The 11,065-nt window shown below is 35.2% G+C and overlaps 1 protein-coding gene and 1 long non-coding RNA gene across 2 annotated transcripts; both read left to right on the top strand.

Moving 5' to 3' along the window:
* Positions 1–3,560: 3,560 nt before the first annotated feature.
* Positions 3,561–4,846, top strand: LOC115877194 (myb/SANT-like DNA-binding domain-containing protein 3). The gene is made up of 6 exons (XM_030893354.1): positions 3,561–3,570; positions 3,676–3,847; positions 3,997–4,199; positions 4,306–4,386; positions 4,442–4,537; positions 4,596–4,846. Exons 1-6 carry the CDS (start codon positions 3,561–3,563, stop codon positions 4,844–4,846), a joined length of 813 nt encoding a protein of 270 aa, XP_030749214.1.
* A 619-nt stretch (positions 4,847–5,465) lies between these two features.
* LOC115877016 lies at positions 5,466–7,299 on the top strand. Its single transcript, XR_004049272.1, has 2 exons — positions 5,466–5,993; positions 7,104–7,299. It is a non-coding gene; the product is annotated as an uncharacterized LOC115877016 (long non-coding RNA).
* Positions 7,300–11,065: the final 3,766 nt, after the last annotated feature.

Here is an 11,065-nt window from a genome sequence, read left to right as displayed (position 1 = left end):
AGAGATTTCATTAGGAATGTAGCTGAGTGTAATGGATATTCTCCTTCACTAGTTGATAAATTAATTAGAAAACATAGGTATAGGTTAATGATTTCTGCAAAATTCGACTTTTCAAGTGGGAGAAAGATACGTCTAAATATTTTTTCGATACCGTTTGATAGAGATCACGTGGTCGCGAAAGGGAATTTTTAAGAATGTCAATTATAAACTTAGTGCTAATAATAAATTACAACAATTATTAGGTAACCAAAGGATAAAACACCTCCACTGGCTAAGGTCGGGTATTTATGAAATTTCTTGTAAAGATTGTGATCAGAAATATGTTAAGGCAAACTAGAAGATCAATATTAACTAGATTTAAAGAACATTTAGCTCAGATAAGATATGGTAGACCAGATAAATCTTGCGTTGCCGAACATATTGTTGATAAGGACCATTGTATAGATCTTAATAATTTAAAATTAATTAAACAAGTCTCAAATTACAGGCAATTAGATGCATATGAAAGCACAAGACGCTTTAATAAATGTAAAGATAGTATGAACAGAGACAACTTTGTTCCTACTACTCTAGAGGCGGAAATCTAACTGTTACGCTCAGTGGGCTCAGGACTCGGTTGGCTAGATTTTGCCACACCCACTCGGTACCCACTGGGCGAGTATATAAACGCCTCAACTTGTAGATTGTACTTGAGTTTATAATCATCTGCTGATAATGCTAACATGGTTAGCGAAACTCGCGTCCAGTGTAAAAGTAAAAGTGTTTTGGGTGTATTGTGGTAATTTAGTGTTTTTATTTTGCTGTGTAACACCAAAGGTTCCAACCCTCAACTGTAATCACGGGTTGCAAAGCAAAAGAATAGAGAAACGTAACATTTAGTTACTCTACAGCCACGGCCCTTTTATCTTTAATCAATAATGGCCCACAATAATCAACCCCTGTTATATAAAATGGTGGAGCAGGATGTATTCGACTCTTTGGGCCATATCATGAGCAGCCTATTTGGGCCATATCATGAGACATAGCAAGTATGAATTCCTTCAGCTCATCATCGAGGGTAAAATTGAGGAAAAGCGCGGACCCGGACGACGGCAATGCTCCTGGCTGAAGAACATCAGAGATTGGACAGGCCTGGACTCACATACTTTGCTGAGAAGAGCGAACAATAGAGAGGAATTTGCCATGGTTGTTGCCGATCTTCACTGAATGGAGAAGGCACTTTAAGAAGAAGAAGGAGTTAATACTTGCGGTTTTGCCCGAAAACATCTAACGCAGTCATGGACGGTTTTTCTGGCTAAGCTACGACCTGATAAGGGCCAAAATTTTTCACGAAGAGAGTATAAAATTTGCTGCGGTCCCGCGTGAAGTAACTTTACATGTTCTTGCTTGAAAAGAAGTTTTGTAAATATATGTTTTGCTGACAGCAAAATGGGGTGTTTTTTATTGTAATGTAAAACCGAGTGTTTTAGTCTGCCACCGACCCTTATTATGCCATCATCGTCTAAGAACGGCGAAAGCTTTGTGATTGTACCTTTGAGTTTATTCGGAGCCTTAGTTAAAATATTTATTTCATCTTGAAACGATTCACGTTGTGAGATCTTTACTAATATAAACAAAGCACTAGTGATTTCCTTGCAGAGCAATGGACCATATTGTTTATTAGCCCCTTTTTTAAAACAATTTTCTTTAAATCTTAAGCAATAGGCAATAACGCGATTTAATCTAGATATACGGAATATTTCTCAAAAGCGAAAATGACGAATTTGATATCTCCGCATGTAAATGCACGGTGTTTTTAAATTCGGGAAGCTCGCTTTGCAAGTCTGGCAAAAAGTGGCCAAGTAGATTCATCACGTTTTAAGAAAGTGGGACCGTTCCAATAGAGATCAAGTACCGCTAAATCTTTTGGCATAACTCCGCGAGATACTGGGTCAGCAGGATTTTCAGAAGTCGGTACGTGTCGCCAATTCCGCGCTTCTGTGAATTCTTGAATTCTTGCAACGCGATGTTTGCCAACCTAAAACTGCTGTGGAGTCTGACCAATAAACTACACGCTCTATGCAAGAATTCAATGAAGTTTTGACTTTCTCAACAAGTTGCACCAACAAAAGTGCAGCCATCAGTTCCAAACGAGGCACTGTTTGTGTTTTAAGGGGGGCAACCTTTGACTTCGCGCAAATCAACTCGATTTCGAAGACTCCATCACTATTTTTACCTCTTGCATAAACACATGCCCCCATGGCACGCATTGATGCATCTGCGAAACCGTGAATCTCAATAGCATTTGAATCTGAACACGTGACCTGTCGCTTGATTATTAAACTATTTAATGATCTTAACTCGTTATAAAATTGTAGCCATTTGCTGTGCAAATAATTTGGAAGACTTTCGTCCCACGACAACTTTTCGGACCACAATTCCTGCAGGATTAGCTTTGCTATTATAATTGAAGGGCTCAAGAGACCCAAAGGGTCGAAAATCTGTGAAGTTTCTGACAAAATTGAACGTTTAGTGACATTTTTACTTGCAGAATCATTGATACTGTAAGCTAAGCTGTCGGTTTGAGCATTCCAAATTAAACAAAACGTTTCTGAATTTTCACGCGCGCCGAATTCAATAATATCCGATTTTTCATTGGATTGAATGTGCGCCAAAATTTCCGGAGAATTAGAAATTCATTTTCTTAACCTGAAACAACCCTTTTTCAAATATCGTGTTACCTCATTGGCTATAAAAATAGCATCCTCTATGGAATCACCTCCGCTAAGAAAATCATCAACATAAAAATTATTTCTAATAACATCAGAAATTACTGGAGATTCTTCACTACAATCCAAACCAATTTGGTGTAGGCATCTTATGGCCAAAAAAGCAGCTGCTGACATTCCGTATGTGATAGTTGCTAATTCAAAAATTTCAATTGGACTATCAGGTTTTCGCGCCATAAAATACGCTGCAGACTTCGCTGATTAGGATTTACTAAGCACATGCGGTACATTTTCTCCACGTCTGCCACTATAACAAAGTTATATTTTCTGAATCGAATAAGAGCAGAGAATAAATCGGGCTGAATAGTTGCTCCTACTCTCTGTATATCATTCAAAGAATAGCCAGAACTAGTGACGCATGAAGCGTCAAAGACTACGCGTAGCTTGGTGGTAAGGCTACTCGCCTTATTGCCGTACCTATAGTCGGTACTTGAGTCGATCTCAGGCTTGAGCATGGCCTTAGATGAAAAATGCGTACTATAGACGAGACTTGGTCAAGAAAGCGACAAACTGCGCATGTGTAATTTGAGACGTACTCAAGAACGGCAAGCATCTTGCTTAAGTATTGCCACAGAGCAATATTTGGGACAAAACCACAGCTTAACAATTTATTTTCTTTGTTGATTTGTTTAGCTGTGTGTTTGTGCTGCGACGCGACGCGTCATTCTTACGCCAACTGCCAAACCGATCAGTTTGTTTGTGGTTTGTTTCCAGAGTTGTTTCTCAAATTTAGTTGTCTGTTGTCTTTAGTTGTTTTTTTATTTTACCTTTATTTCTATTCTGTGTGTTATAATGAGTTTAGGTAAGTTCAAGATTTTAGAAAAGAATATTTTATTATAGCATTATAATTTTGTAGCGAGTGAAAGGACGCCATACACCAACCATTAAAAGTTGTTGGCGAATCTAGTGGACAAGTACAAACTTGTGCTGGAAAACAAAAAAACTGATGCCAGCAACCTCCATCAGAAGCAGCGCGCGTGGGACAAAATTACTGCGGAGTACAACGCTCAGGCCACAATGATTACCGTCAGACGCACTGCTACACAGCTAAAAAAGCTGTGGAATAATTTAAAACAAAGGTACCTTTTTTGAAAATTGATTAAAGTTTATATTTATTACTATATGGTTCTCTTTGTATACTTTATTATGTTATAACCTTTTCAAAAACTTTAATTTTTGTAAAAAATGTTATAGTCATAATAAATGCAAATATATTTATATTTTTTAGGAAAAGGAAGGCTAATACGGAGGATAATAAATACCAGCGCCTCGTTACTGGTGGAGGTCCAGAGCCTTCCTTCCAGGACCCTGTGATGGAAGCAGTTAGCGTGGCAGCACCACATGCAGATGTGATGATGTCCTGTAAATGGGATATGACAGGCGTCTACGAGAGACAGCAGGCAGAGGAGACATCACATGCTACAATGCAAAGTACGTTTGTTATATTTTCTTTGAAACCGATAATTTTTTATAGAAATTTTCTTTTATTAACTTATTAATTGTAATACATTTGTCTAATTATTATATTTATTTTTAGACTATGAAGTCATTGAAGTAGTTGTGGAAAAAGGGGAGGAACCAAAACCGGAACCAGAGGATATTTATCCCTTCACTTCTGGTAATTCTAAAGTAAGTTATGCTTAGCTTGATTTTAATTTGATTTGTTTTTTTAGGGTTGAGCATTAAAAAAATGGTCGCTGCTACTCCAAAAACCACCTTCACAGCTGACCATCCTTTATGTGCTGCCAAACAAACGGCTAGTGGAACTGGTAAATAAATAATATACAATATTCTCGTATGGTATTGATTTTAATAATTGTGTTACAGGGCGACAAGGTCGGGCTGTCCAAAAAGAGGCACACATAAGGATGAAGAAGGTGGAGGAGAGCACTCAACAACAACTCCAACTACATAGTGTTCGACAAAAAATTGAGGAGGAAAACATGCAGACAGCTGTTCTAAGGAGAAAAGTAGAGGAAGAAAACCTGCGGACAGCCACAGCATTGCGAAAAAAGGCTGAGATAGAGGCTGAGCTAGCTATGCTTCATATGGAGTTGTTTAAAAATAAAAACATCTAAATAGATTACCATAAAACTTTATTGTTTTATTTTAATTAACAAGTAATATTATAGTACTAATAATATTAAAACTGGAATGACAGTTCCGGAATAGAACATGTCAGGAAAATCCTAGCAGGGCCATCAAAACATAGAACAGGAGAACTCCTAAAGGCCGGTAGGAATGGAGCGTGTACATTCACTGCAGTGTACACGGGTCACTGCCGGCTGAGATCTCACCTGCAGAGGACGGGACTGGTGGAAGACGCCGAATGCCGACTCTGTATGGAAGATGAAATAATGAAGCACGTTATGTGTACCTGCCCCGCTGGGCAGGACCAGGTTTGAGGTTTTTGGCAAACCCATGCTAGACCTATCAGACATATCACTAGGAGACATATCACCCTCGGACATAACGGCCTATGTTAAAGGCTGGGTCTTGAGGGTGGTACTTTAACGCTCTTTGTATATTAGAGCTTGTAGAAACTGAGCCACAATAGGCCCTCGCGACCGCAGTGGAGGGTCCCATAGGACCCACTCTTAGTCAATACAAATACAAATACAAGACATTTTCCAAGTGTGAAAAGTTTTCGGTTACCTTGGTTTATTCTGCTTAACGAAGTTACTATTTTTTATATATTTAATTAACTTTTTCAATTTTTCCGCCGATTACGAATTTTATTTAGTTAATTTATCTTTCTACTCTTCCATACATTAGAAAATTTTGATTCTTTTTCGAGAAGATAGTACTTTTTATATAAAATTTTATTTGTTGAATTAACATACGAACCGAACTCATTAATTAGCTTAAAACGCGCTAATTAATAATTGAACGCATTCCATGCGCTCGATGCAGCCCGCTTGGTACCGCTAGTACTAGATTGGCGTATCGAGACGCGCACCCGGCTCGGCGCACGCCGCCACCACGACGGTTTTCAACTGGAGGGAAGGACTGGGGAAAATAAGAAGCGACGCGCTAGCCAGAGGAAGGTAGTTCCTACACCACCACCACCGACAGTACTAGCACCAGCTCCAGCACCAGCAGTCACAGTCGCCGCAGTCCGCCACGCAGAAGCCAGCACCGAGAACCAGCCGCCGCCTAGCAGTGGGAAAGCCTGCCGTCCTCCGTTTTTATTGAATTCACCGTCGCTCCGAAACCGCCCGCAAGGTAACCTTCAGGATTAGTTTGGTATAGTATTGAGTATCGAGAATTCATTGTTTATTTGGTTTTTAATATTTTTTTTTATTTTTTTTCAGAAAGGAATCCTGTACCGTGGCAAGGTCTAAATAGTTAAGAATAAAATTCCAAAAGTAAAAAAAAAATATTTTAAATATCAATAGCAAATCTGTAAAATCCAATACGCTTGAGTTATCAATAGGGACTTGGAAAAGCAAGTAAACTGTGAGTGCGAAAAATCCCGGCAGTTTGCTTCAAACTCTAAATTCCTTATTGGTAATTTAGTTAAAAATCATTAAGTCAGGTCATAGATTTTTTTTTAAATCACTTAAAACATATTTGGGTTGTTAATGAGGACTAGGTAAAATAAGTAAGTTGTGAGTGCGAAAAATCCCGGCAAGTTGCTTCGAATTCCAGGTTCTTCATTGACTACTCAGATAAACTGTCTTTAGTTTTTTTTCTTTCCGAAAACCACCCGCAGTAAATCATTCTATCAGTTCTATTAATAAATAAGCGGCATATCTCTAGTGAAGATTAGGAGCGTGGGAAATTTGTGAGTGCGATAAATCCCGACAGGTTTCTTATACACCGATCCCTTCACTATAGATATTCTCGCTGAACTCTTATAGTTTTCCGCATTTCCTTTCCTTCGTAATTTAATTTTTTTTTATTTCTTTCCGTTGCCTTATTTAGACCTTAGCCCCGCCGTACTTTTAATTTTAAATAAATAATTTTTTTTTAGTATTTTCTTATTCTCACCGACATACTTTTAAAAATAAATAGAATAATTATTAGAACAATTTCTTGTTAACTCCGAAACATTTTTAATTCAATTAAATAGGAATTACAACATTTTCTTATTGACACACCCGTATACGTTTAATATTTTGACTAAAACATTGAATAGAATACTTTCAATTCTTTACACTATCACTCTCAAGTAAATTTTGTCTTCCTTTTTCTTTTTGAATTTATTAGCAAGTGCTAACATTAATTATTTTTTTTTATTTAACAATAAATTATTTTTTTTTATTATTAACTTGGGAGTGCCGTCCTTCCCCTAACAGTCTCTAGTTTTTATTAATATTCTTTTCTGTGTAGATTTGCTCCAACCCGGTGACGAGACTCTCCGCATCGGAGCCAATTTAAGCGCTAGGTGTCTCAACTAGCCACCTACACATCGCCTTGCCTTCCGCCCTGATTAAGAAGAAAGACATTTTTCTTTGAATCTAAAATAAACTTTTGACTTGTAAATAGTTTTGGGAAAACACGACCTGCTCTTTATTTTATAACTACAGACTATTGTTTAATTTATTTTTCCCCACCTCTGAGCTAAAAGAACTGCAACACTGCCATACTTCTCCACTGTTTAAAAGCTACCCGAACCGGCACTGGTGGGCCTCTAACCACTTATTAACTAGAGGTGGCGCCCGAGATCTTCTAAAAGCAACAATACAAGAAACTTAAGCGTCAGTAACGCAACTCAGAAAGAGCTTCGTTGCAATTCCTTAAAGAATTCAACGACGTTTTTTTTTGGTATTTTTACCTGTACATTTTTAGCCTTAAATGCGTTTACCAAAGATGAAAGGTTTATTTTGTTTATTATTAGTTTGTTTCTCCAGTTTTAAGGTTTGAAACTGAGAAAGTAATGGTCGTTTTTTCTGCATCGTTTGCCATGTTAAGCTAAGATTCAAAATATTTTTGTAATAACTTTGAAACAGCAAAGTTTTTGACAGCAAAACTTATTTAGCCCCTTTTTAAATCTCTGATTTGTTTATAGACTTGCGGTTCGTTATCTATATAGGATATTGTCAATTTGTTGTATGATAGTTATCCCTTTTTTTGTTTTGCTATCCGTTTTTCACTGGACACTTAACTTATATTACTTGCTACTAATACGAGGTCTTATTGGCGGTTAAGACTATTTACATCAATTTGTAATTTCTAATTATTGGATTTAAGTCTTTATACTTGAATTTGTTTTAATGACTAATTTGCTTAACCGACCTTATCTCGGCGTCATAATGAAATATTAATTATTTGAAGCAAAGATGATAAAACGAATAACCCAAAACCTAACATATCGCTTGCAGTTACCAAATTTATAAATGACATTAAAAGTTATGAATTATTTTCAAAAAATTCACAGATTTTGCAACATGCGCAACCATCATAGGCGTATTGAAAATACCAGACACAAGTCGGCGGTTGTCGGCAATCACCTGTTTTTTTATATTTTATATTAACTTGTGACGTCATTTGGAAGAGCTCAATAGAAATATAAAAGAACTAAACCTTGTTTGGAAAGCACTTTGATATTCGTGACGTCAGCACTCCGGCAGTCTAACGTAAACGTATCGCTAATCGCCATTCACAAATATATTCCAGATACGTATAATGAACAAGTAAACCGTTCGCAACGCAATTTGATTTGGTTGTGATGGCTTTTTTGTAAAAGTGAAGAATTTAGTTAGGAAAATATTAATGATGGAGATGAACGTGTGCGGATTCGTGATTGGTCACGATCACGGCCACGACACTATGATGCAAAAAAGGGGTCAGTTTAGATTAAGTTTAGATTAGGTCTATATTTTTATTAATGCAAAACCAACTAAAACCAAATTCTAATCTAACCTAAACTCACTCCCTCTTTTGCATATTTCGGGTTATTACCTGGGTATTCCTAGGTTTAACCAATATTCGAACTTAAGATGTAATTTATGGATGGCCCATAAAATTTAAATTCACCATACAAAAAAATTACTTTTCACCAATTTTCACAATAAAAATCAAAAGTTATAAATCATAATATTTTTTTATAGAAATGATGGAATAAGGGGTGAACAGGGGTGCCGGTAGACCAAGAAGATACTTGGAATGTAAATGTTAATTTACACTCAGATTGAGTTGCCTCACAGTATAGGCATATTTTGAACCCCTACCGTGCATATTTACTGTAGATAAAAATAAATTAAAATATAGTTGGCTTCAACGATAATTTAGTTTGCAGCTTCTTTTCATCATACCTAATAAAAAACCATTACAACCACTACTCATAGTATGTACCTATGTATTCTTAAACATCATTATGAGATTTAAAGATACATAGGTGCCCATAATATGAGTAGCGGTATTGACGGTTTCATCATCATTTTTTGTTATGATGAAAATAAGCAGCAAAATATATTATCGATTGCAGCAACTATATTTATAGGGAATTAAAATAACTTTGGTTGCACATCATAATACGACCACCAGCAAACTCCATAAGACGACGCAAGGTGTCATTGATGACGTGCACCCAAAGTTGTTTTAATTTCCCTACACTTAGTTTACAAAGTTTACATTCAGTATGTCCAATTAATATAGAACATTATACCTATGCATATTCTTAAAAATTTCCTACCATTATATTTTTTGATAGTTGAGTTTTTTTGAAATTATTTGTTAGCTTCTTAAACAAAACAGACCCATAATAATTCAAATCTTTAACATTCAAAACTTCCAAGAATTATGAAGTAATCTCACGTCAAATTTTTTTTAAATTATTGCATGCCTTAAGTATTTGCAAGTTAACAAAAAATATATCTTTGCATACCTTGCAATAAATATATTTGGTCCAATTTATCAGTTCTATATCATATCCGAAATTCAGATTGTGTATGACACAACAAAGAGAGTTAAGTGCAACGTGAACAACAAGAAAAATGGCAAGTAAAAAAAAATTGTAACGTCTTAATTACTAATTACAGAGTCCTTCCCTTGAGTTCTCCTGCCTAAAATCTATATTGTCTTCCCTAAAATTTTAAATATAAATGATTAAAACTCATACAAGTTTACCACAATTTTAACTTGAGATAATTATTTAATTAATCCATAATTATATTAAAATATAACACTTACGAAGTTAATAAATATTAACTATTTCTACTTAATAATTCTGATAATAACACGATTGATTTTTATTTTAGATATCTTACGTGCTATAATCATTAATATGACTATATTAACAATACTTAAATAAAAATTTATTTGAAGGAATGCTACTGTATTACAATAATTGTAAAACAACTTATGTAATAATAACTCGGAATAATTATTAAAACTACTCTTCGCGTTATCGATGTCGGCGTCTTGTCACTTTTATTTAGTTTTGTCACTATCATTTTATTAGCCGTTTAGGTATAGTTTGATTTCAGATAATGCAGATTTTAATGTGCCATTTGTGTTTTTTTTATTGGAGTTTTCTTGCATATTTGGTATATTCTATGAAGGGATTTTAAGTGCTCCTGTCCATTTTTCAATTATTAAAGTGCCTATTTAGATATATTTAAAATTAATTAATTAGGGTATAGTATTTGTATTATGATTTTTTTTATTTTTTATGAAATGTATTTTTCTCATTAAAATAAACATAGCTTACTAAATCACTAGCTAGCCATTTTCAAAATACAGGGTGTTAATTAAGTATCTGGCCAAACTTCAGGAGGTGATTCTTTGAGTGTTTTTAAGGTAAAAAGTTCATATAAACATGTGGCCGGAAATGTATAATTTTAAAGATACAGGGTGTCAAGGTGTTTTCTAATAGACCTTTTTTTATTAATATCTCAAAGATCCGTTGGCCGATTTTGTTGAAATTTCGCCGTGTTGTGAACTTTGATAAGTTAGCATAAATTAAGTGATAATTATTATTTACAACAATATTCAAACAATAAAAACTTATCCCAATAAATATTTGGCAACGCCTTGGCTTCATTTGTTTTTACGCCTGTTGGCGGTGGATACCATGCAAGCTTTTTCTTTGTCCTAAGTTGTTAATTAAACAAATAATAATCATAAAAAATATAAGTCCCAATAGCCTAAATTTTAGAAAAATGTATCAGCAGATCAGATGAGACCCGAGTTATTATGTTTTGGAACCTAATGATTTAATTAATTATTCCCTTTAATGCATTTACCTATCTATCCTACGCGCCGAGAAAAAAATATTGCATTAGTCTAAATCTAATTATTATTATTTATGTGAGTCCGCTCTTTCATGTATAATTTGCCCCTTCCTTCGC

Source organism: Sitophilus oryzae, unplaced genomic scaffold (genome assembly GCF_002938485.1).
Source record: "Sitophilus oryzae breed Bouriz unplaced genomic scaffold, Soryzae_2.0 scaffold_1442_pilon_pilon, whole genome shotgun sequence".
Lineage (NCBI taxonomy): Eukaryota > Metazoa > Arthropoda > Insecta > Coleoptera > Curculionidae > Sitophilus > Sitophilus oryzae.
Note: the sequence above shows the minus strand (reverse complement) of the source record. Positions and strands in the feature narration are given on the sequence as shown.